Source organism: Cydia strobilella, chromosome 11 (genome assembly GCF_947568885.1).
Source record: "Cydia strobilella chromosome 11, ilCydStro3.1, whole genome shotgun sequence".
Classification (NCBI taxonomy): domain Eukaryota; kingdom Metazoa; phylum Arthropoda; class Insecta; order Lepidoptera; family Tortricidae; genus Cydia; species Cydia strobilella.
The window spans coordinates 9,960,734-9,987,603 of NC_086051.1; the positions used below are offsets into that span (position 1 = coordinate 9,960,734).

Here is a 26,870-nt window from a genome sequence, read left to right on the forward strand (position 1 = left end):
ACACGTGTGAAATGTCTTTTTACCACTCGTACCGAGTCTTGCCACTCGCTTTCAGCTCTTGGCAAGATACCTCGGTCCCGAAAATGAGGCGCAGAGGGCTAAAGTATAAATAATGGAGATACAGTTCTGCAAGTAAAGACTTTTTATTGGAAATTACCTACTCTTTAATAATATTCCATTTAGATTTCTTAAATATTAATACTTAATACTTTTTGAGGCATTGGCGAAAAAAAAAATATGTATCTTCTTTTTGCTGCCTTTTTTGTCTATAACTTTTGAATTTTTTTGTGTGCTAATAAACGGTTCGAATACATTTTTCTATACATCATTCCAAATCCAATGAGGTATCACTCATATTTTTAGGAGTAGTATCTCTATTTTTCAACATTTTAAACTTGTTGAGTAGACTAGTTTGTAGGTGGCAAGTGTGGCAGCCACGTTAGCGACATAGTAGTGTAAATGCCGCATAAATGAGCAAAATATGTATAGACCCTTAACATAATACTTATTGGAAGGTAGTTATCATTAATAACCCTGAAATCTGCTTAAAAGTGGGGCAGACACACTTTGCCAGCAAAGAGCTCCGATATTACTGTTATCCACAGTGAGAGAACAAATAAAATGTAAGATATTCCCACTTGATGGCTGTTTGGCAGTTGATATGGCTGGCCTCCGATCTCATCAACATGGAATCCCATCGGGAAAATGACTGCAGCCAAGCAGAAAACTACCACTGAAAGTAATGAAAATTACATGTTAATTTTATGTGTCGAAGTTCACTTTGTCGCTTACCATAAGGATGAGATTTGCTTGTATCTTTATATGAATAACCTGTCAAAGCATCTTTATGGTAAGCGGCAAAGTGAGTTTTTGCTTGGAAACAGACTACTTATTACTTTTTAAGGACTAACTTGGAAATTGCTCCACTGGCAAAGGCTCAGTTTGTGATGAATACTAAAAGCTCTGCATAATACCTAAGCTTTTATATACCACTGTCAAAACTTACTACTGGAATAGTGAAGTTTTAGAAATCCAAATAGGATCAGCATTTCCTAGGAATAAGAAAGGTTACAAGTTGACTACTGACATGACATTGTAGTATTTAACTAAATAAAAAATCTGAATTTAATACACCTTTTTACAATTTGGCTTTCAAGTAAAATATTTTGTGAAGGGAACAATATAGAAGTTTATATATACTTACTTGCAGCAAAGCCCACCCATCTTGCATAAGGGATAACATTACGATCAAAGTGACTTGATGCCAAGAGTATCACTGTTGTTGTGATGCATATACATCCAATAAAGATGCAAATAAGGGCTAGTAGCCATTCAGGTTGTAGGTCTGGAGTGAAGCATACCTGTGGTCTGTTATATAGTGTAATACAGGACCACATGAGCCCTAGTCGAGTATCACCTACAAAAAACAAAGTGATTACATTTCTAACAAGAATTAACAGAGGTTTCAAAATGATAAATAATTCCAAGGTTCTTGATACTGTCGACGCAAAGTACAATGTGAATATCAATTTTTACCTCCAACATCGGTAATTATCCAGTCGGGCATGGCAAGGCTAACTATTGCAAACACATCAGCTGCCATGAACAGAGTCCCAGATATCACTGTTAGTTTATCCATACTGACACAGTAATCCTTTGTCAATATGAATCAATAACATACCATTTATGTGGCACAAATCATACGCCTATAACTATAATATTTTTTAAAGGATTCACAAATCCCATCAACCCATCACATCATGACATCACAAACAAAAGTATTGACTTTTAGTCTTTGACTTTCGTATTGATATTGACAGCACTACTGACAGTGACATTGACAGTTTGCGTCCAATATTACCAGCGCTTTAATAGATAATTAGATATAGTCTGGCAACCCCAGTTAGTAAATAAGAAGATAGAAAAATCTCAGAATAATGACTAAAGCAAAGAAGCCGGGCAAAAATAAAAGCTTGGTAAAAGATATCGTATTCACAACACGTTATTACTTTTTGTCTATGAGTGAGTGAGACAACAATCCGCAAGTTCTTTCGTTTTTTTCAGTATTGTCATAAGATAAACTGAGGGAAATGTCAAATGGTCCTATGTGGTTCTATAATATAATCCAGCCAAATAAAATATATGTTCGTTATTTCACAGGTAGGTGTCAACTGTAACAACTTGACATAGTCGTATTATTTTAGTTGAAATATTTCGGGATGTTTCAGCGGTCATCTTGGTTTATTTTAATTATATTTTTGCTATTCCTGAAAGATTGTTGGAATACGTGCTGAGTTTTTATTTGTAATGGTTTGAAGTTCCCTTTGTGATAATGTCTTGTGTGATCGAGGGCTGTAAATCGCATACAGGAAGAAAAGAAAATACGCACGAACCGATAACCTTTAATCGGTGAGTTTTGTTCAATTTTGAAGAAATGTATTTATAGGACCTGACCCTAAACATAGAAATCGATATGTTGTTTATGTAATTATTACTTGCATTCAAGTCTATATAGATTTTTGCATATATTTTCGAACTTTTCTGCTAAGTATGAAAGGTTATATTTTTGGCATAGTGATGTATCGACCTCAGATCAATAACCTATCGACATTTACAGCTTTCTTATAGTTTGGCCTAGGACTGTCTCATTTTAATTGATGAGTACAGTCAAGGGCATAAATATATATACATTCCCAGTCTCAAAAATATGTGTACGCTCAGACAATAAAATCGTGTTCACATATTTTTAAGCCATTTGTCTGGATCGATATTTTTGCCTTCGACTGTACCTATAGTTTTCTTTGTTCTTACTTACTGACAGATTGTGTTTGCCAGACTATAGTTTAATACTAAAAACCGGTCAAGTGCGGGTCGGACGCGCGCACCAAGGGGACCGTACTTTTTAGTATTTGTTGTTATAGCGGCAACAGAAATACATCATCTGTGAAAATTTCAACTGTCTAGCTATCACGGTTCATGAGATACAGCCTGGTGACAGACAGACGGACAGCGAAGTATTAGTAATAGGGTCCCGTTTTTACCCTTTGGGTACGGAACCCTAATAAAAAAGACATTAATGATCATTGATGAATGTTCCTTTTATTAATATTGTTGGTCACAAAACTCAACTTTTTATTTCAGATTTCCAAAGGACGAGGAATAGGGGATATTACTGCAATGTTCTGCCACCAGAGTGCAGCACTAGCTTTTTTAGTGCACCGTAGAGTAACTTATTCATACTGTACCTTTAACAGGTTTTTGACAAGTTTTCAGGGGACCTACCGGAAAACTCGAATCCGAAATTTCGTTATCTAGCTGCCTCTTTATCGCTCGAATACGCAAGAGTGACAGAGATGTTAGATAACGAAAGTTCGATTTTCTTGTTTCGCGATAGACCCTCAGATTGTGATAGTGGCGCCACCTACGCCAAGTTTCGCGTAATATTCCCTATTATTAAATAATAAAAAAATATTACACGAACGTTTTTTTTATTATTTCCTATTTGGTACAGTCAGCTGCAGAGAAAAGGTACCCCACGTCCATACTAATTTACAGAACTTTGTATGCAGGGGGGTGCCTTTTCTCTGCAGCTGACTGTACATGACTAGAAACTATACTTAGTCTTTTAGCATTAGAAAAAACGGTAAACCATTTCCACGTGTCTTTTTATTGACAAGTTTTTTTATAAATATAACAATATTTTACTTATGAAAGCAAAAGTATGTAAATGATCGTATATTATATTTGTTGTGACTTATTTTCAAAGTGTTTTTCGATAAAACGTCACGTTAAGATCGCTCGCCTTCTTTCTAATGATAAAAAAACGAGAGGTATAGTTAGACGGTTCTGTAGACTGCAAATGAGATAAAAGCTATATTAGGTACATGCATTAATCCTCATATCAGGCGGCTCTTTGATTCCAAGGCTTGCATAATTTTTATACTTTTTAATGATTTTTAGAATATGAAAATTATAAAAAGTGTAAAAGTTATGCCATCCTTGTATTCCACGCATTTCATTTCATTTCATTTCAACGAGCCGCCTGCTACAGATTTCTTGAAATTGCCGCGTTTTTTCAGGTTCAACTTTCATTAGCCAGCTATTATCAATTTGCCAATTTCGTGATTATTATTTTACACGGCACATAAACTTATGCATAATTTATCGATATAAAAAGTCGACACAGTTACATCCCTAGCAAATTATCAGACTTATGACACCGTACGTAAATGAGAAATAACAAGCATATATCCATCTCTTTTCGGCACATTATCTAATTCATAAGGAAGTAAAGTACGGGTATACATATTTGCGAAGCATTTTTGCCCGACTTCTATGCTTTAGTCATTATTCTGAGAGAAAAATAAAGTCTGTCAAGGAGTGTGGAAAAAATGGCGGCAAATTTAAAAAATGTAGGCACTAAGAGATCGTCCCAAAGAAAATTTAAATTTTGCGCCATTTCCGTCGGGAGAAAAAGGCGGCAAATTTAATAAATCGGAGGCGCGAAGTGTTGGCACAGACAATTTAAATTGTGTATAGTTAGTCAAAGGACTGTCTCATTTCAAACACAGACAGAGACAATCATACTATCTTTGTCTTACACTAGTACTAGCACTAGCACCCAAAAGAAAAGGATGAGTATAGTTTTTTTTGTTCTTATTTACTGACAATTTGGTTTGACCACTTATAGTTTGGCCAGGGAATGTCTCATGTCAAACATAGACAAATAGAATCATGCTGCCTTTTTCTTACGCTAGGATTATAGCCTGCCAGTAGATAAAGGCGCGAAATTCAAATTTTCTATGGTACCTTCGCGCCTACATATTTTAGATTTGCCGCTTTTCTCTACTGACGGAAATGGCTTGACAGACTATATCGCACTCAAAAAAAGGATGAGTCCTAAGGCCCCTCCAGACTATGTGCGTGAATCGCGGCGCGACTTCGCGGAGAGAACATGTCGCGACGTTGACGTATGACTCCACACTCGCAAACTTCACGGCGATTTCGCAGTTTGGTTCTCGCCAAGATGGCGGAAAAGCATCAGCTGATCGAGCTTAACTGCTAGTTATCTATGGCATCATACGTGATTTTATAGCTATTTTTCCATTTTGTTTTGTTGTAAAATCGTAAAATATAGCCGCTTTATATATAATATAATTATTATTTATCTTGCCACATATGAGTCAAAATCATGTCAAAATAGTGTGTAATGTGGAGTCCTACTCTTTGGTGGAGTCTTGCCAGTTAAGTTCTCACTTCGCGCCTCCTTTGACGCGGGCTAATAAACCGACAAAAAACGGGAAACTAGGCGCGAAGGCGTGAACAATCTGCGAAATCGACGCCACACTTACGTTCGCGGCTTCGCGCCGTGATTCGCGCATGAGTGTGGAGGGCCCTTATCAGTCCTTATAGACATAGTATACAAGTAGTTATAGACGCGCCACCGACCGACCGGGGGTAAGAGAAAGAATATTCATATAAAATTTGGGCAAAATAGGATTTTTTCTCTTTCACTCTTATAAATTTCGGTATTTCGCCATCGCCAAGCCGCGAACGCGAGTGTGGAGTCTAGTTCGCTAATCAGCGAAATCGACTTCACACTCGCGTTCGCGGCTTCGCGCCGCGTAGTCTGGAGCGCTTTATACATAAAGCCTGACCAGGAATATATGATCACGCGCCATGTTGCGGAATATCACTGGAACTAATTTTTTCATACTATACTGAACTGTCACCCTATACATGAGAATGAACAGCGCCCTCTTGACAATGATCATATATTACTGGTCAGGCTTTACACGTTTATCTGACATGGCTATTTTTACGTTACGCATGCATTTGACGTTCCCCTCCCCCGCAAAAATCGGCAGACTTTTTTGTACAGAAAATGGGGTTAGCAACCGTCAAAAGGGCCCTCCACATTCATGCGCGAATCAAGGCGCGAAGCCACGAACGCGAGTGTGGAGTCTAGTTCGCTAACCAGCGAAATCGACTCCACACTCGCGTTCGCGGCTTCTCGCCGCGTAGTCTGGTGCGGGCTAAAGGTTTGCAGAGATGGCGCCATCATAGCTTGCCACTTTTTCTATGAGATTTGGCTTAAAGGGCTGGCATCCAGGGCATAAAAAAAAACAAAAATTGGACACAATTCTAGGGATTGACAGGGCAAGCTATGCTGGCGCCATCTGCTAAACTCTTCGACCGGCCAACCCCATTACAGACGCGGCGTCTCCGTTTGGTTATATGCTCCCAGCCGCAGACGCTACTACACAGGCATCTGTAAGGACACCTAAAATTTTGACACGGCGATATCGCGATACCACTAGCGACCTTCAACAACGAGTGGCGAAAGTAGTATCACAGATTAATAAATAGTTAACTACGTAACATACATCATTCCTATATAAAAGCGAAAATACCTACGCTATAATAGCCTACAAAATCTTAATAATAATACCTGCTTCTCAGGACGAGAAGAAATGTACCATAAGTACGCGCACAAAGAGTCGAGACTGCCTTGCTCGCCGTGCGAGTCACGTGCCAACGCGTCATCGTAAGAATGCGCTAGGGTTGTACTGTTACTTATGTTATTATTGTAATAAAACGAATGTTGCGAATCAACCATATTTATTATTAGTCAATGAAATATTTAAAACAACTAAAACAACAACAACAACCTGACTCAAAAACTCCTAAATTTACGATTTATATATCTACTTATGTTCAAAGAAATAAATGGTGACAAAATTCATAAAGATAGATTTAAAATACTACTCAGCTTTCTTCGTTTCTCGGAAATGAAAAAACCGGCCAAGTGCGAGTCGGACTCGCCCACCGAGGGTTCCGTACTTTTTAGTATTTGTTGTTATGGCGTCAACAGAAATACATCATCTGTGAAAATTTCAACTGTCTAGCTATCACGGTTCATGAGATACAGCCTGGTGACAGACGGACAACGGAGTCTTAGTAATAAGGTCCCGTTTTTACCCTTTGGGTACGGAACCGTAAAAAAACGAGAAATTTTCTTTTATTTTTTTACTTTTACACCCATCTACTGCACAATAATTACGTGGTTTCGGCATTTCGAAGCGTAAGCGCGGGAAACGTGCGGTGCGAGCGCTCAGGCGGGCGTTCGGCGGCCCTCTGTCGGTTGTATCGTCGACGATACGCCGAGCGGTAGGCATATAGCGCGTGGCCTTGAGCGAGTGAAGGAGGCCTGGTAGTATGTAAGTACCCCAATATGCCAATATCCCAGAAGAAAGAAATCGTGCCCAAAAAGGTGAAGATTTTTCCTGATTTTTTATTTTATTTATTTATTATTTTACACGACCTTTATACTGTCACAGGGCGGACACGCTATACATCAAAAATCACTTGCGTTTCTATGCGTGAACGGCACGTCTGTACACGCGTCATGCGTCATAGTGTGAGTAACTGAGTAAGTTGCTTAAAAATAGTACTGAGCGGGGACCGGACAACCCTTTCCGCGATAAAACCCTTTCAATGGGCGCCACTTAAACACGGCTAACACATTGAAAGACTTTCCCTTTTGAACTGCAAGCCCATTCATACCCTTACCTTTGACTAACCCTTACCGAAAAGCTAACCAAAAATAAGGCTAGCTCTTAATAAGGGTTACAAGGGTAAAGATAAGGATCTTTAAGCGCTTTTTATAAAGGTTTCCCTTTGCGTGAAAGAGACAGGATTAGTATCAATCAATCAATCTGCTGTCGCGGGGCGAGGTAATTCGAGTCGGGGCGGGGCGGTGCGTGACCGTTCTGTATGATAATACTATTACCACAGATTAATAAATAGTTACTACGTATTACTTACTTTTTCTGTGATACTATTGTACATATCGGCCCTATTAAGTCCGCTTCTTATAGTTTCAGAACTTACAACCACTTTTCCTGATTTGATTAGGTCCGATGACTGAAATAATTTGTTTTAATATACTTAAATTTCGTCGTTTGCCAGTCGTTGTCTGTATTTTTCTTACACTAGTCTTATCACCACTGAAAGGTATATATAGTTTGTCAAGTAAATCTTGTCAGTGGAAAAAAGGCGCCAAATTCAAATTTTCTATGGGACGACATCCCTTCGCGCCTACATTTTTTAAATTTGCCGCCTTTTTCTACTGACAAGATTTGCTTGACCAACTATAGTTCTTTTTCTAGTGATACTGCCAATATTAAGGCCATAACCAGGGACCGGCCCGCTATCCCTTATCGGGGTTTTATAAGGGTATTGCATAAGGCTTAACTCACCATACCCTTTGCCAGACGAAACCCTTTGTTTTGGTTTTAAAAACCCTTATATAAAGCTACCACATTTGAGTAATCGGTAGCCCAAATACCCTTACAAAACCCTTATCATCCGCTCACCAACACCTTGCATATTGCTTATAAGGGTTAGCCTTATAAAGGGCTTCCCTTTTAGCATATAAGCGTGCTAATTTAAGTCGTCTACCTTGTTCATAAAGCACACATTACTTCGAATCCGAGCGATCGTCGGCGGCGATGGCGGCGTTCTTTGACTAGGCACGTATTTTCTTTCCTTTTAAAGGGAAACCTTTATAAAAAGCGCTTAAAAATAAGGGTAACCCTTATTAAGAGCTAGCCTTATTTTTGGTTAGCTTTTCGGTAAGGGTTAGTCAAAGGTAAGGGTATGAATTGGCTTGCAGTTCAAAAGGGAAAGTCTTTCAATGTGTTAGCCGTGTTTAAGTGTCGCCTATTGAAAGGGTTTTATCGCGGAAAGGGTTGTCCGGTCCCTGGCCATAACAGACCATCGCACCGCACCAAGGTCATTGTGCGATGGTGTGTAACGGCCTTTAGTTTGCCAAACTATAGTTTACAAATCGCACGCTAGATGGCGGTGTTCCGTGTTGTAAAAATCCTACATCACGAAAGGTTTCCTCGGGCATAGACTAGTAATAACACTAGACCGCCAATCCCCTTGACCTGCCTTGACCCAACTTGACCAGTGAGTAACCAAAACGCTGCTTATTTTCGTAGTCGTCATCTAGCGTCAAGTAACGGATTTATCCTGAGGATTTATCAATACTGCTACTTGACCATAAACAGATATAAATTCTGATATCAAAAAAATCACTTATGTTTCTTTCTGTCGTGGAATTACCAGATACGAGTTTAGCCATAAGTGCGGTCACTGTGCGGAATTAAAAAAAAAAACCATTTCGGAAAATTTTCAAACTGGCTGGGCCATGCGGGTTCAAGAGGTCTTCATCTCACAGAACCATTAGTTCTAGTAGTTGATACTACTGTTTGCTGATGGGAAAAAAATAATCCTATATAGCTATTGTAGTCAGAGCTATTCCCATCTGTTACCGCTGGTACATTTTGCTGGTTTTTTCCTCAAACCCCTAAATTTGAATTTATCCTCCCGAGTCCCTGAGGCCTTTATAAAGGATTTAATTCAAAGTGAATTATGAATTAAAATAGAATACAACATTCCAAATTCAAAACTGCAATAATGACGTGGGGGATTCAGTCAGAGGATGCCGAGGTATTTTGGCGCTCGAAAGCAGATTTAATTGCTTATCGTAAAAAAAAATCGTACTTCGAACGTAAAATGCTCTAGTGCAGAGGGCCTACCGCGAAGCACGTTCGACGTGTTGCCTCTCTGTCGCACTTGTAAATTCGTATGTAAGTGTGACAGGGAGGCAACAGGTCGAACGTGGTTCGCGGTAGGCCCTCAGACACGTATCATTTTCTGCACACCTTTTAGAACAACAATGAGCCTCTTTCAGAGCATGAGAAATGAAAAAATCATTCGCTATCTTGGGACTTAAAATGAGCACTAGCAGCAGAGACTGACTCCGCCATTTTGAAAAAATTTCGAAAACTAAATTAGCAAAAAAATAACTGCTCACAAAATTCCACGAGAATCGGTTGAAAAATGCGGCTTGTAGAAGAGAACAACATGTATATAATTACGAAAGCATTTTGTTCAAGCTGAAACGTAGACCTTCGCTAACGCTCGGCCAATTAGGCAAATAAGTCAAATGAAATAAACTACTTAAGTGACAAGGTTACATATTTCAATATAAATAAAACCACATTTTACCACATTGTACCTTGAATATAATTATTAAATTTATTAATAAACTTAGATTACTGGCACGATTTGTGGCAAGTTTGCAAATTCTAAAATATGGATATACAAGTATTATTAACTAAGCACAGTTTTCTTCTCGAAGTCCTTTTAAAGTCGCTATAGTCGTTACAATTATTCATTTCAGGTTTTGAATATTCCTATAAATAACATGGGTAGATGTTAATACTTTTTTCAAATCTGTGTGTGTACCTAGAGAATCGTCATGATTCACTTAGGTACAAAACCGATGTTCTATGCTTTATAAACTTTTTTTGCGCTATCATAGCGGGACGTGAAACGATTCAGTTGAATCATATTGATTGTTATGAAGTCGGTTACTCTACTCCCTAAGTGAAGTGAGTAGGTAGTTAAGCAGAAGCAGGTGGTGGCGCGGAAGTGTTGGTGGTGGCCGTGGAAGCCTTGTCGTCAGGCTCGTTGATTTGTAGCCAAGGCATGCGGCGCTGGAGTTCTTGCCTATGTACGAAAACATTTTGCTTAATATTCCAAATGTAAAGCAAACCAATAATAAAGTAAAGCAATAGAGTAGTTAAACTTAAAAAAATATAGAATAATAATGTATGTTTGTAAACCTAGCATAGTGTTAGAAAACATACAGACCTGTATTTTGGATGGCTGATGGCGTAAACCCAGGGATCTATGCACGCTACAGCTTTACACGCCACCGCGGGGATCATTGTTACCTGTAAGTGAGATACATTACTTTTTTACAAATGTCACGAATAGGTACCTGCTGAATCAAACTTAAGTGAAAATATTGTTTTGATAAACTGTTTAAAGATCATCTGAATTTGGATTTGCATTTAAAATCCTTTCACATTGGCATTTCTTACCCCAGGTGTGAGCAGCTCTTGATTGCCGAACGCGCCGATAAGCGACATGATGCCGTACGGGGTCCACGAGGAGACGAAGAGGAAGCACACCGTGAGGGCTGCTTTAGCTATCCGGATCTCGGCCGACTCAGCGTTAGCCTGTTGGTTGGATCGCAGAGATTCTACGTTCATCTTCTTGGCCTGAGCTCTGTAAACAAGGGTTCGCTTAACACTAAAAACTATAGACCCTCGTTTCACGTTTTGCTTTATGTATTGTAATTGTATTGTAATTTTGTATTGTAATATTTGTAATTTCACGTATTGTAATGGTGGACTATAAAATAAATGCTCATGAAATAAAATAGACATACCATGCAGTGCTCACAAAAGAAGACAAATTGTGCTGTGAAGATCTCTTCTTTGAAAATCGGTATTTAAACAGGTCACATCTACCGCAGGCGCGCCTACCATCTCGCAAACCTATTTTGTCTGACCACCAGCTACAGGGCCAAGAACCATTGAATGTCTCCGCGGAATGGAGAAAGCAGTGGCAAGCGCAGGGCGGTGACTCCCACATAGACCCCACTAAACTGCCGACTGGCTTCAAAGATCTCCGTAAGTTCTGGGTCACTATAAACCGCATCCGAACGGGAGAAGGACGATGTAACCAGAACCTTCACAGATGGGGAATCTGGCCGACACCAGCTTGTGACTGTGGAGAGCCAACTCAAACAATCGATCACATCATAGGAAAATGTCCTAAAAGGCGTTTTGCCGGAAGCATGCAGGACTTGTTAGCACTCACACCGGAAGCAAGGGATTGGCTGCTCAATTTAGATATTAAATTGTAAATATTTTCGTTCTGTGTAACAATAAAAATTGTAAATTAAAATATTAATTTAGGAATAAGTAAAAGCCATACGACATAATAATAATAACAGGTGACATACCTCAAAGCAGCTTCATGCGCGAACACTTGCTTGACGATGCCGCTGTAGAAGAAGACGATAGCGGACATGGGGAACACGTAGCTGCACATAAAGATGCACCCCACGAAGAGCTTCGTGTCGAACGTGTTGGTCAGGTAGTCGAATGTGCAGGACGTCAGGTAACCCTCTGCAAACCAGTTGGGATACATAACTTACGTCTTCGTGAAATTGCTACGATCCGTCTACCACTTATCTCAGGCGGTTGGTAAAAAGTTTCACAGTGATTTTCAAGTAGGGTAGAACGGGAACAATTGAAACACGTTATGATTGAGACAGGCCAAATGTCTTGATAACTACAATATTTATTTATTTATTTATACTTTATTGCACATAAAATAAGTACAAATGGTGGACTTAATGCCTCAAGGCATTCTCTACCAGTCAACCACTGGGCCAAAAAGAGACGTTTGTTGGTGCAGGCTTTGTACTGTATTTGAAAATAATTAAACGATATCACTACCTACTATTTACAAATTAAATACTAATTATAGTATACCTATTACATTTAAATCATAAACTTAAACTTATACTTTGTATGATACACTTACATACATATCTACATATATACTTATACATGTACCTACTGTGAAACATTACTTACATCTTTCAGACAAATGCTTGCGCAGCATACGCTTGAACGTGAATTTACTTTGAGCTTTCCTGATATTGAGTGGAAGGTCGTTCCACAGGCGTGTCGCCTGAACAGTATAGGAGTTGGTCAGGAAACCAGTGCGATGAGGGGGAATGGAAAGCTTAAGGCTACGGGAGGGACGGAGAACACCACCAGGGCGAGCAGTAACAAATTTAAATTTGGATCTGAGATATTCTGGTGTATTGGGATCAAATAGAAGAGAGTAAAGTGTACCTAACAGTCTCAAAGATCTTCGCTCACGAATAGGAAGCCAATTAAGCTGCTTACGATAAGCTGATACGTGGTCGTACTCCCGAAGACAAAATATAAACCTAATACAGTTGTTGAGCAGTCTGTCCAGTTTGTTAAGTGAAGTTTGAACTAGATTAGAGTAGCACACATCAGCATAATCGATAGTGGGAAGTACAAGAGCTTGAACGAGAAGGATCTTTGTGCTAATTGGCAAAAAGTTTTTGTACCTGTAAAGCGATCTCAACGTGTACGTCACTCTGCGACATACATCAGACACCTGGGGTTCCCACGTAAGGCCACTGTCTATAATCAGACCCAGATTTTTCACTTTAGGTGATAGCGGTATCACGACATCCTCAAACCTGATAGGTGCTACACTATGTAAATCCATCAACGCCAGCATGCGTGGGCTCCCAAGTACGATCGCTTGACATTTGGTTGGGTTAACTACGATCCCAAAAGAACGTGACCATGCAGAAAGATGGCTTAAATTGCTATTCATGATAGAGACTGCATGATCCATGTCCTTAACGTTTGCCTGTGTATAAAGCTGCAGATCGTCAGCATATAGATGGTAGGAGCAGCCAATGTTAGGGGTGACCATATTGATAAAAATTGAAAAAAGAAGAGACGAGAGAATGCCACCCTGTGGAACTCCAGCAGAAAGATCACACCAGTCAGAGAAGGTTCGGTCAGCACGAACTGATTGACGGCGATCTTGAAGATAAGAGGAAAACCACGAACCGCCGACGATGACATATTTAAGTGACTTAGGCAGGCTAGTAAAAGGTCATGGTTAACCGCATTAAATGCATTTGAGAAATCTACTAGTACCAACAACTTTAACTGAGACAGCTCCATGCCTTGTCTAACATCTTCAAGTACTTTGAGCAGAGCAGTGCAAGTACTATGCCCTGGGCGAAAACCCGACTGAAAAGGAGAGAGAGTATCTATGCATGTGACGCAATACTCCGGCTACGGTCGGCCATTCTTATATTCCTTATCATTACGTAACCATGGGCGACAGGCTTTTAAAACACATTTTATTTAGAAACTAAATAAATAACTTTTAATAATACAGGCGCATACCCTTCTAACTGTAAAAATAAAATAGTTACAGGCGGTTAAACAAAGTGTTTCAATTGTCCCCAGTCTACCCTAGAAGGTAGCTGAGTTTGGAACAAGTTTTTATATAAGATTGTTACTTCCTGAACATACTTCAAAAGAGCTTCATGCAGCCAATCTTTCAACCAGTCCGTAGCTTACCATAATAACTTCTTACCAGCCGCCTCAGTTAAACGGTGGACCTATAGTTAGTGAGCTGTTAATCGCGTCTTGCGGCCGTAACACGGTCGAATTTTTATCACCTGTCACCATGCCTGTCACGTTCTAACAAGTATGTAAGTGTGAAAGTGACAGGTATAGTGACAGGCGATAAAAATTGAACCATGCTGCAACAAAGTGGAAAAGTTCACTGTCTCGGGCTAGGCTTGAACTCGCAACTCTGGATCACTAGCCCATCGCTCTGCCAACTGAGCTACCGAGAATTCACTTGATGACAGCGAATATTCCCTCTACCTATTTCACTCATATGCGCGCGCCTTAGGGAGGCGCCTAGCGACATCTATCTCAAGAGCTTTACACTTCTTAAACGGCCACCGGAGTTCCAAGTCATATTGGAAATTCACCAGTAACGATGCGGCACCAATTATTTTTAAGCTTTGTGGTATCGTTTGCCGACGTTTCTGCTTAATACAAAATAAAATTGGTCTTGGTATTATTTAGAAGCCAAACCTGGCACATCATTGAGATACCTGGCACAAATCGGCCCCAAATTTTAAACAGCGGCAGTAGAGCCCATGGCGTGCAGTAAATCCAAACCAACGCCATTAGTAGCAGTACTTTCCCTTTCGACAGACGACCGTCTAAAGGCCGTGTGATGGTTGAATGTCTGCAAGAGAATGTACCTATTATTTTAGCACAATTTCATTATAATATATCATATCTAAACTAAACACACGATTGTTCGCTGAGTTCGTCGTTTTTGCCAATTTTTCTCTGTGACCCTTTTGTTTCTCAGATTTCTTATACCTAATTTGTTGGTTATAAATTGGAATAAATTCGGCAAAAACTCACACACGTCCATACATTGTAATATGATTGTATTTTTATTATATAGTACTATATATACAGATTATTAAAATAAAATAACTGCTTGAATATGTCCATTGGGTAAAAATATATACCAAATCATGCATGGCCGGGTTTTATCGTGTACAGTCTTTAGTTAGTTAGTAGTATTTATGTCTCATTACTCTCATTGTGGCAACACAAAATGGCCTCAGCCTCAACTTTTTTTATATACTACGTCGGTAGCAAACAAGCATACGGCCCGCCTGATAGTAAGCAGTCTCCGTAGCCTATGGATGTCTGCAACTCCAGAGGTGTTACATGCAAGTTGCCGACTCTAACACTCCGCACTCTCGTTCAGCTCTGGCAACCGTACTCACCGGCAGGCACACAACACTATGAGAAGGGTCTATTGTGATTTGGCTGTGGTTTTCTGTAAGGTGGAACAAGGTTTAAGGGAACAAGGTGGGTACAGTGGCAACGGAATAAGAAACCTATCAAACCTTTTTTTACCTATCAAAGGCGATGACAGCATTGGTCATTGAAGCCCCAATACCACTGTAGGCACCCATCAGTGCGAATATCTGGCACCCTAGGTCGCCCAGCGCGAATCCTTTCATGACACTGTTGTAAATGAATATCGGTGCTTTCGCCATCATTATGAAGTCGAATATGGACAGTTGCAATATCAAAAGATTGCTTGGCGTGCGAAGACTTTTCGTTCTGTAAACAACAAGAAAATACGTTTGGTCAGGGGTAGTATGTGCTTAAGAAAGTTTTGCTATGTTTTTAGGGTTTACTGTGCATATGAAAACAACTCAACCCTTTTCCAGGCATAGATTTCCGATTCCAATTAATCGACCACATACGCGCCAATAGAATTTCAATTTTATTAGATTGCACTTTCGGGAAATGTGACTTGTCTTCAAATGAATCATAAAAGCTGTATAAATTGGAATATATTGGGATTTTTTGGGAAAACCTGGAAAGAAAATATTTTTTTGGGAAAAGATCGGTGCGGCCTGGAAAAGGGTTATTACATGCCATACGATTAAATAAATACCACACACATAACATAACACATTAATAACTTAATGATCATGGGTAGGGTAAGACCTCCAGTGAATGAACACTTAAGCAATTATCCAAGTTTGAAAAATCATTTCTCAGCATTCATTAATAATTTGAATAATTAATTGCAATTTAATAACTCCTCATTTAATAATTAAGAAAGTAATTTCTGCGATTTTTTATTACTTTCATAGTTTTTTTTCCTCACTAGCTCGGAAAGCCGTCTTTTATACTTTAAAACAAGCGGGGAAAAACGCATTTTATCCACTAGTGGGGAAAGTAATTTGACCTTGGATGGAGCGTGTTTAAGTAGCTTGACAGATAACAAAACGTAAAACGCTCATAATAATGGTTCGTTCGATATTAATTATTATTAAATAAATGGTTTGAGAATCTAATAAAAAATACCAGATTTAGCTTTATTTAATGATTTTAAGCCATAAACCTTAAAATTCCATAATAAACGTTTGTTTTTTAATAATTATGTTAAATATAATTCTGAACGCACAAGTTAAGTCGATGCAATTTCAAAACATATCATTGACATTTCATACGTCAGAAATGTCAACATTGACAACAAAAATTTTACTTTAAATCTTCTCACGTAAAAGTACAGAATTTCAAAAGTTTTTTGTTATAATATCGTAAAAAAATTAGTGATTCCAGTTGATGAATTGGATGATCTAACGCCTGTGGATGTTGCACTTTCCTCGCTATAGTGAGGGGAAAAGTTTTGTGTTACACACGGGTGCAAATGCATTTTACTTCTCGTGTGTTAAAACACTCGCTACGCTCAGGATTCTATTTTAGAACCACTCGCTTCGCTCGTGGTTCAACTATAGAGTCCTTTCTCTTGCTCGTGTTTCAATTCCACACTCGCGGGTAAAATACAACTTTGCACCCTTGTATAACAAATAACTATTGAGTTATAACATAATTTATCACAAAGTACCCAAAAACCTAATAAATGAACATAAAAACTAGTGAATAAACACCGCAACTAGTTTAATTGATTTTAATAATTTATTGTTAATTTTGATTTTATTAATTTAATTGATTGTAAATTTTTATTTCATTACATAAATTAATTAAGTATTTTAAATATTAACAATAGATTTTAAGTCACCATGTACCTAACCCCAATGGATCCTAGTTATTATTAAGAAATAAAAATAGATTATTATATTATAATATAAATTATATTATTTTATCTACACACATATCATAAACCCTCTATGATGCCTTCAAAATCCGTAAATAATGGCCAACATTAAGATAAACTGTTTTGTTACAGCAAATTTTTTATCTGTGAAAATGTTATTATTGCTAAATAATAACATCGATTTCGATAACATTATTTAACATTTCTTCAAAGCCGCTGTTTCTATTTATTTATAATAATAATATTAGTAGTTTATGTGACTGCTACATAATGAAAGGCATTAAAACACTCGTGTGATTCTATTATGAAACTCACCACGTTCGTTTCATAAACCCACACTCGAGTTTTAATGCCTTTCATTATGTAGCAGTCACATAAACTACTAATATTATTATTATAAATAAATAGAAACAGCGGCTTTGAAGAAATGTTAAAGTAGCGAAGAAATTGTAGAGTAACGTAAAGCGAGCAGTTTTCCACAGTCAATGGAGTTGGAAGGTTTACTCACGTGGAGAATATGAAGATGACGAGCCCGTTCCCAATGAGGGCAGCGGCGGTAAAGAAGATGTAGAGTAGGGCGAGCGCGGTGTGTACGGCGGCGGGGGGCGCGGGGTACGAGAGCCAGTGCTCGGGCACCGCGGCCAAGTCGGCGCCCGTCAAGCCCGCGCCCAGCATCTCTACGCCGTCGATGCCGTTTGACCTGGACAGTGGACACCAGGGACGTTCAGGACGTATTCAATGTTTTTATGAAAATAATAATGGACTTTTTTCATTTTCACCTTTGAATCATGAGTGGAATTTTCTGATAAAAAACCGGCCAAGTGCGAGTTGGACTCGCGTTCCAAGGGTTCCGTACATTACACAATTTTAACAATGTATTTTTTATGTGAAATGTGAGTGAAATGTCTTTAAAAAACCCGCAGGGGTCGGATCAAAAACTAAGTAACCCGACTCACGCTTGACTACACATTTTTAATAGGTTTTCCTGTAATCTATAGGTAAAGATCTATTTTGCGTATTTTTTTCAAAATTTTTGACCCAGTAGTTTCGGAGATAAAGGGCCCCCCCCTTGGTATGTAATGGTAATTTTTTGCCTATTTTCTTGAATAACTTCGAAATTGTTTATTATAAAATTATAACAAAAATATATATTTGAGATTCTCACAATGAGCTCTTTCATTTGATATGTAACGCAATATAGTTTGATAAACTTTATTTGTTAATTTTCACATTTACCCCCAAAAGTAGCCCCCATGTTTAAAATTAATTTGTTTACGTTACATGTTCGTCTTTGGGTCACAAACTTACATATGTATACCATACCAAATTTCAACTTAATTGTTCAAGTAGTTTCGGAGAAAATAGGCTGTGACAGACGGACAGACAGACAGACAGACGCACGAGTGATCCTATAAGGGTTCCGTTTTTTCCTTTTGAGGTACGGAACCCTAAAAAAAACTAAACACAAATTTTGCGTATATATATAATGGTAATAATATATGTTAGTTAGTAAGGTACACATACATATATGTCAAGTTTTTTTTACCTGCTAGACGTGATGGGAAGGGAAAATAACCATAATCGTGTAAATATTATATTCATAATTTTACATTATACTCCGTTTATTATGACTCCGCTTATACTGACCAAACGCTTCGCTTACTATGACCATAGAAAATTATAAGTAAGGAAAGAGTGCTAACACTGCTAACTCCATACTCCATATACCGGTTTTCTTATCAAAACGCGAGTAGTCGGCATCTGGCGTCAAGTAGTGGATTTATGAATACCGCTACTTGACACCAGATGTCACGTGTCGCAACTAACGAAAAATGTATTGCTAAAACAATTTACAACTAATATTACAAGCAGGAGGACTTGAAAATAGAATTCCGGTTAATCCGGTTATAATATTAGCTGAAAATTGTTGAGCATTAGACTTTTCGTTCGTCGCGACATCTATTGTCAATGACAATGATAAATTGGCTACTTGACGCTAGATGTCGACTACGAAAATAACTCGCGTTTTGGTAAAAAAACGGATGTATGGAGTTAGCACTCTTTCCGTACTTATATTTCTTTATGCTATGACGTACTTACTGTGCGAAGTTTTGTTTTCAAATACTTGACTTCGCTTATGAGTGACAATTCGCCTATATAAATCCTATTTCCATGAAATTATGTCCGGTTATACTAGACCTGTACCAATAACTTCTGAGGTTATAAGAATATTAATGTTGCTTATTTTTTATATATAGTTTATACTAAACCTAAAAATAATATTTTGTGTCATCCTAGGTATTTGCTTAGGTAGAAATTTAGGTATTTCTTTTTTCAATCAGCATTCTGTAAAAAAAATATTAGAGACGAAATTCTTTGTTTCCCTGTAAAGGCAAAGTGACTTCCGACGTACACACGCATTTTGTGTCATTTTCATCCACGGGTATAATGACATTTAATAAATACCTAATATTGATCGTAAAACGCCTAAAATAATATTATAGTCGGTAAGTGAAGTGTTGTACTTTACAGAACATTGTTATATGTTATTCAAACAAATCTGTCAAATTCATCCACCGCTTTTATTAAAAAAAAATTTTTTTCTTATTAACACCCTGTATCTGCCACAAAAAATCATATTATTAAGTTTACGTCTACATTATTATAATACCACATCGAGACATCATTCATAGTTTGGGTTATTTTGATCCACGGTTTTTTTACTATCTGGCAAAATAAAACTCAATTGAGCAAGAAGGGCATGCGCGGGGAAGGGTACCTACGCGGGTGGGGTGCTTATTATACTTGCCGCAATATCAGCTGGCGACTAAGATCTTAATACTAATCTCCTTTACCCTTGTTAAGACCAACCAAGAGTGAAAGAGTAGCACTATGAGCTGTCTCGCCACTTAGTTTTGCGATACAGTGTATTTATTTCATTCGGAGGCATAATTACATTGTCTTATCAACCTTACCAATCTTACCGTAGTGTGGGAGTAGGTATGTAAATATAATTAAAAATAAACTGTAGGCTGCACTCCTCATACTGACCAACTTTTGTGACGTTCCTAATCAAAAGGTACCACTTTGTCGAGGACTCTCTGACAGGTTATTTGTATAAAGATATGATCAAATTTCGTCTTTATGGTAAACGACAAAGTGGTACCTACATTTTAAGACGCAATTTATTGTGATTTTTGTTTCGTTTAAGCGTGGCAAGCTTTCTGTTTTCTTTTGTTTTTTTTTGCGGTTTTTTTTTTAAATATAAATTAATGGTTGTTACATAAAGGGGACCGAAAAGTTGATTATTTTTGCGCTACGACGCACGGTTTAGGAGATACAGCCCTATAAAGTTTTTTATTGTTTATTTTTTCCTTTTTTTTTCATTGTGTTTTTTGTATATTACTTTGGGATTTCATAAAGGCGAACGAAAATTTTATTATTTTTGCGCTACGACGCATGGTTTAGGAGATACAGCCCTATAATTTTTTTTCTTTTTTTGTTTTTTTTTGCGTTTTTTTAAATATAAATTAATGGTTACATAAAGTGGACCGAAAAATTGATTATTTTTGCGCTACGACGCACGGTTTAGGAGATTCAGCCCTATATAAGGTTGACTGGTAGAGAATGCTTTTGGCATTAAGTCCACCTTTTGTACGATAAGTATTTCTTTTGTGCAATAAAGATTAAATAAATAAATAGAATTTTTCTTTTTCTATTTTGCGTTTTTAAATCTTAATTAGGGGCTTCTTAAGGGGAACGAAAATTTGATTATTTTTGCGCTACGATGTACGGTTTAGGAGATACATCCCTAAAGTTTTTTTTGTTCTTTTTTTTCTTTTTTTGTCATTGTGATTTTTGTATATTACTTTTTGGGGTTTCATAAAGGGGAACGAAAATTTTATTATTTTTGCGCTACGACGCACGGTTTAGGAGATACAGCCCTAAAATGTTTTTTCCTCTTTCTTTTTTGCGTTTTTAAATCTTAATTAGGGGCTTCTTAAAGGGGAACGAATATTGATTATTTTTGCGCTACGATGCACGGTTTAGGAGATACAGCCCTATAAAGTTTCTTTTGTTATTATTTTTTTCTTTTTTTCATTATGTTTTTGTATATTACTTTGGGGCTTCATAAAGGGAAACGAAAATTTTATTATTTTTGTGCTACCATGCACGGTTTAGGAGAGCTCTATAAAGATTAATTTCCTGTTTTTTTTTAAAGTATTAATTAAGGGTTTATTAAAGGGGAACGAAAATTTGATTATTTTTGCGCTACAATACACGGTTTAGGAGATGCCCTATAGTTGTTTTTTTCATTTGGTTTTTTTGTATATTACTTTGGGGTTCCATAAAGGGGAACGAAAATTTGATTATTTTTGCGCTTTTTAAGAAAGATATTTTATAAAGATTTTTTTCTGTTTTTTTTTGCTTTTTTTTAAATATGGTTACATAAAGGGGACCGAAACGTTGATTATTTTTGCGCTACGACGCACGGTTTAGGAGATACAGCCCTATAAAGATTTTTTCCTCTTTTTCTTTTTTGCGTTTTTAAATCTTAATTAGGGGCTTTTTAAAGGGGAACGAAAATTTGATTATTTTTGCGCTACGATGCACGGTTTAGGAGATACAGCCTTATAATTTTTTTTTGTTTTTTTGCGTTTTTATTTTAAAAACATATGAAGGGTTACTTAGAGAGGAGCGAAAATTTGATTATTTTTGCGCTACGATGCACGGTTTAGGAAATACAGCCCTATAAAGCTTCTTTTCTTCTTTTTTTTGTATTTTTCATATAATACGTTAGGGTTACGTAAAGGGGAACGAACATTTTATTATTTTTGCGCTACGACGCATGGTTTAGGAGATACAGCCCTATAAAAAAAAATTGCGTTTTGTTTTAAAAATAAATTAAGGGTTGCTTACGGGGAACGAAAATTTGATTATTTTTGCTTAAAAATACTTCCCGGCCTAGGCCTTTAATTTCGTATGAAATTCCGTTACAGTTCTCTCGAGTTGCTCCGCCTGAAACGTGATACTTTGAAGCCCGTTTTGAATGAATGAATGAAATTATTTAATCCAGAAAAAAAATCTATATGAGTAAAACATTTAAAACGAATTACATAATGATATATGATTAAATTAAATTAGATTAAGACATACACAAACACAAAAACAAATACACAAAAATCTTTAAATAAGGACCTGCGTCTCGGGTCACCCCGACCCCGATTCAACAGGCTTGTGGTAGGCCCTCCAGCGCTCGTGCGGCGGACTGGCGTCCCACTCTCTGACCGCTGACAGCAGCGTGTTGGAGGAGACGTAGATCGCCTTTCTGGCGGTGGCGCTCCTCGCGCGCAGCAGCGCGGCCCAGCCCGGCGCGCGCCCCTCCGCGAACATGGCGCTCGCGCTGCACCAGGGCGGCAAGCGAAACAACGCCCGCCACGCGTTGTTATACTGCACGCGCAAGTCACTGATCGCCGCACAGGTGTAGTCGGCCCATAGCTCCACTGTGTAGACGCTTGTACAGAAACTGAGGAATAGCTGCCTTTTTACGTCGTTGCTACACTTGACGAATCTTCTAGCCAGCATATTCGCCCGTACCGCAGTAGCTCGCCTTTGTCTTTCTATGTCATCCTGATCTTTTAAGGTAGAAAGCAGAATATGGCCAAGATATTTGACCTTGTGCAATTGACGCAATTGAACCCCATCGAGCAGCAGTGGTGGTATGTGTACGGGCATATGTGCCGCCTCCATAAGCATAAATTCCGACTTCTCAGGATTGTACGTCATATTGTGCTCGGTGGCGTACCTCTCGCATTCTGCGAGTAACTCACGCATTGCTCCCACAGATGGCGCTAATAGGATCATATCGTCCGCATACGTTATGTGGTTGGCCATTGTGCCATTGATGGAGCATCCGACCCCGGTCCTTGTCAGTGCGTGCGAAAGCCCGTCCATGTAGACGCTGAAGAGCGCCGGGGACATAGTTCCACCTTGCCTTACGCCACAGTTAAGTCCACTAAGTGATACTTTGAAGCCCGTTATGACGCACATAAGGACGATATTTCATTGCATGTTTGAGAAAATAATATTAAGTGCATGTGCAACTATAATACTTATGTACCTAAGTTGATACGAAATATAAAGACTGATTTTGAAAGAAAGTCACGGTATTAATAACCAAATTTTACTTTAGTGGTACATTTTCCCTATCACTGTCACAAATGTATGTGGCGTTTACGTAAACGCGATATTTTTAAGCTTTCCCTGCGCAATGTTGCCAGCTCGCTCGCAAATCAAACATGTACTTACAGTTCTTTTGCAAAATGGTGACATTATACAATATCTATAAGTTTTAAATAGGTAAAAGATAATTCGACGCATTCTTTGCTTGTAGTAGTATAACTTCTTTGAAAAAGTTGCGTCAATTTGGCGCACAGGCGAAGTAAACATGCGTTGCGTACGGCAAGGTCACGCCGCGGCCCCACCCTGCACGGCCTCCGTTGCCCATTCAGACCGCCCGCTAGCTTCGTTTGAACGCAAATAATATTTTTGTAATATTTGTTTATGCAGTGGATGGAACTGACACCAATTCATATATCTTATTTATCCCGCATTTCAAATCAATAAGATGTGAACTCTAATATCTTTAATATTCTTTTGTAACGGTGACAGCCTGTTACAAGAAAATCATCAAATATCTTATGAAGCTATGCCTTAATAAGACACAAAATCATTTAATGGACCTATTTAAACAAATTCGACCTAATTATTATTTTTTACTCTAATATTTTTTTTGTGTCATTTTGAATATTATGACATAGTATCAGATTGCATTGGACGTAATTGACACAAACTATGTTTTCACACTAAATGCAACACAGTTACATGTTTTCTCTGAAATATTTTTTTCTCCAAAATATATAATTCAAAATAAAAAATAATTACCACAAATTAACAAATTACTAAAAAAGCAAATTATATATATGACACAAAACAAAATGTAAGATTTACATCTTAACAAAGTATTCATAAGCGAAAACAGAATTGACTTTAATATTTTTATAACCTAGGGGCCAAAATATAGCCAGCGGTACAGGTCTATACTGACACTTCGCTGGTTTTCGAGGACGTTTCCACGTCTATCCTTGTGAGGACGTTTCCACGTCTATCCTTGTGAGGACGTTTGGTGCGTGCGTGGCTGTAAGTTCTTTTAATTTTGATTCTCAGTGACAAGTACCTACAAGGTTAATAAAACTCATCTCTTACAAAGGAATTTGAGATTAATTTGGAAAACTTAAAAAAATAACAAGTTAATAAACTATGGTTTATATGGCATCCGCTTAGTATGACGTGTTTGTCACTTCCCTTCGATCGATGTCATTATATGCGGATTCTTTTTACTGTACACAAACATCCTGGATGTTGGTTTTTGAGTACCTTATCCTGCTTAGTAAACGTATGATTCTTGGCATTGAATGCCGACAAATATTTATTTATACAAATCATGATGGTAAAGGGATAAGTTCGCCTTTGTACTGCCTACTCTGTGCCATATTTGTGTTCTGTGTTTTGTACAATAAAGAGTTTATACATACATATATACGTATATTTATGAGTGGATCGTTGATGTCTATTACCTGAGCGGCGCGAAGTATGCTCCGTATTCACTTCTTTCCGTCTGGTTGTCCATGATTTGTGTTGAAATCATCCTGTGAGCAGCCCTCGGTAGTCCTACTCTGACCCCATTGACTGACTGCTGCCGATCTAATGCGCATTTAACTTTTATATCAACAACTAATAGGATTGCAACGGATTCACAGATTATCGACGCAACCGGATTAACTGAGGGTTTGCGCGGCGACACTGACACAGATTTGTGCTGAAAAGGCGACGATTTGAACGAAATCAAAGGTGATTAGAGCTTCCGTGAACTGAAGCCGTATCAACTATAATTATTAATGAACCAAATAAAGGCGAAGGCGGAGGAGTAGGTAAGCCTTACTTATAATTTGAGCTCTGAGGATTCTTTTTTGCTTTTCCGATGCCGAAAACACTAGTTGATATAAAAAACAATCAATAAGAAAATTGAAATATATCATAAATAAGTATTTAATATATTAAAATTTCAAATAAGAATGACCACTTATATACTCTTTTAAGAGTTTTTAGAAACACTGGCGCTATGATATGTTTACTTCGTAAAATAATAAATACACTAACTTAATAAAATAAATTAATAAGCACAATAAATTAATAAAATGGAAAAGTTAAACCAAATAAATATATTCAACAATTTTAATAGACATCACAACAACCATTTGGATTGAGTACATATTAGTTTCCTGTACGTAAGAATTTTGTACAATTACCATCGATACAAAACATTCTAAGTTGTATAAAAGTGACCAATTTACGAATTGGCTGATCAGTCAGATAACGACCTCCGTCGTTAGGGTAGACAACATATAACACATAGAATTATTTAACTACCTCTAATTACGTTTTCATATACTAGCTTTCTAACCAGTATAATCCAGTATACTTTGTAAAAACTCCGAAGGTTAAGATTTTATTTATTGCATATTATATGTATACTCGGCATACAGAATATTTAACATCATCCCATGTTGACAATTCCATAAAATCAATTTCATAGGCCATACATATGCGAAGACTCGGTTAACAATAGCATCCTAATATCTTTGACTTTTAAATAAATATTATTTTATAACAGCTACCACACAGATTATACTTTCCTCTAGCCTAATTTAGAAATACTGGACGAAAGATTAATTAAAAAGGACATTGGAAATAGCTTGCTCTCCCGGTTTAGTTTGCTACACAAAATGGCAACTCCCTGATGGGGCGCTATAGCAACAGTTATGTCTAGGTACTGAAAGGGTGTGAAAGATCTAGGGTAGGTATATATTTATAGATATATTATGTTTATATGACTATAATTGTGTCTAATAATTAGTACACGTCAGTCAGGTACAGCCAGGAAGAAAATTAGGGACATCAAATAAATATGTAAATCGCTAATCTGTTCTTGGTTTACATTGGATACATTTAATTGAATGGATAAATTGTCTGTGTAAAAATAGATTATATTGTAATTGTCGTTGCTTTACATGTGAATTGAGCATCACTGTTTAGACTCTAGACACATCACATACTTACTAATTGTCACCAAAGCAACATGAAGAACATTTTTCCAAAGTGCCGACAGCTTTCATTGTCAGCGCATAGTTAAAAATAGCAATAAAATAAGAGATAATCAGAAGTACTCATACTTATGGACTGCCCAAGGGATTAAGGATGACTCACTATAGACCAGGTCGGAGCTACCGACACTTCGTTTTCTATGGTCAGCACCACGTGATCACCGATCATCCGTCATAGAAAATGACATGTCGGACGCCTCGGTAAGTTGTATAATGAATGGGATTATATGTATACTCTGAAAAATTGTTTGACATGATGCCAAAAGCCGCATTCTATCAACGCACTGCTCGCCATCGGCAGGGTGTTCATCCTCACACCCTAATAGGACCTAAATGGTCGCGCACTGTGCAGTTTAAATTCTTCCGCGGACGCTCCTGCTGTGGAATGAGCTCCCTGCCGAGGTTTTCTCGTGAGGCTAATACTATGAGGTTCTTCAAAAAAAAGTGTACAGGTTTTTAAAGGGCCGGCAG

The 26,870-nt window shown here is 37.8% G+C and overlaps 2 protein-coding genes across 2 annotated transcripts; both read right to left on the reverse strand.

The window, feature by feature from the left end:
- Positions 1–148: 148 nt before the first annotated feature.
- Positions 149–1,761, reverse strand: LOC134745266 (uncharacterized protein C16orf52 homolog A). Its single transcript, XM_063679259.1, has 3 exons — positions 1,537–1,761; positions 1,205–1,417; positions 149–733 (listed from the first exon to the last, which is right to left on the reverse strand). The coding sequence occupies exons 1-3, from the start codon at positions 1,637–1,639 to the stop codon at positions 546–548; spliced, it is 504 nt and encodes a 167-aa protein (XP_063535329.1). The 5' UTR covers positions 1,640–1,761; the 3' UTR covers positions 149–545.
- An 8,664-nt stretch (positions 1,762–10,425) lies between these two features.
- LOC134745150 (opsin-2-like) lies at positions 10,426–24,944 on the reverse strand. The gene is made up of 8 exons (XM_063679128.1): positions 24,813–24,944; positions 17,684–17,875; positions 15,456–15,665; positions 14,627–14,763; positions 11,891–12,056; positions 10,962–11,148; positions 10,729–10,811; positions 10,426–10,584 (listed from the first exon to the last, which is right to left on the reverse strand). Exons 1-8 carry the CDS (start codon positions 24,881–24,883, stop codon positions 10,479–10,481), a joined length of 1,152 nt encoding a protein of 383 aa, XP_063535198.1. The 5' UTR covers positions 24,884–24,944; the 3' UTR covers positions 10,426–10,478.
- Between the last annotated feature and the right edge of the window lie 1,926 nt (positions 24,945–26,870).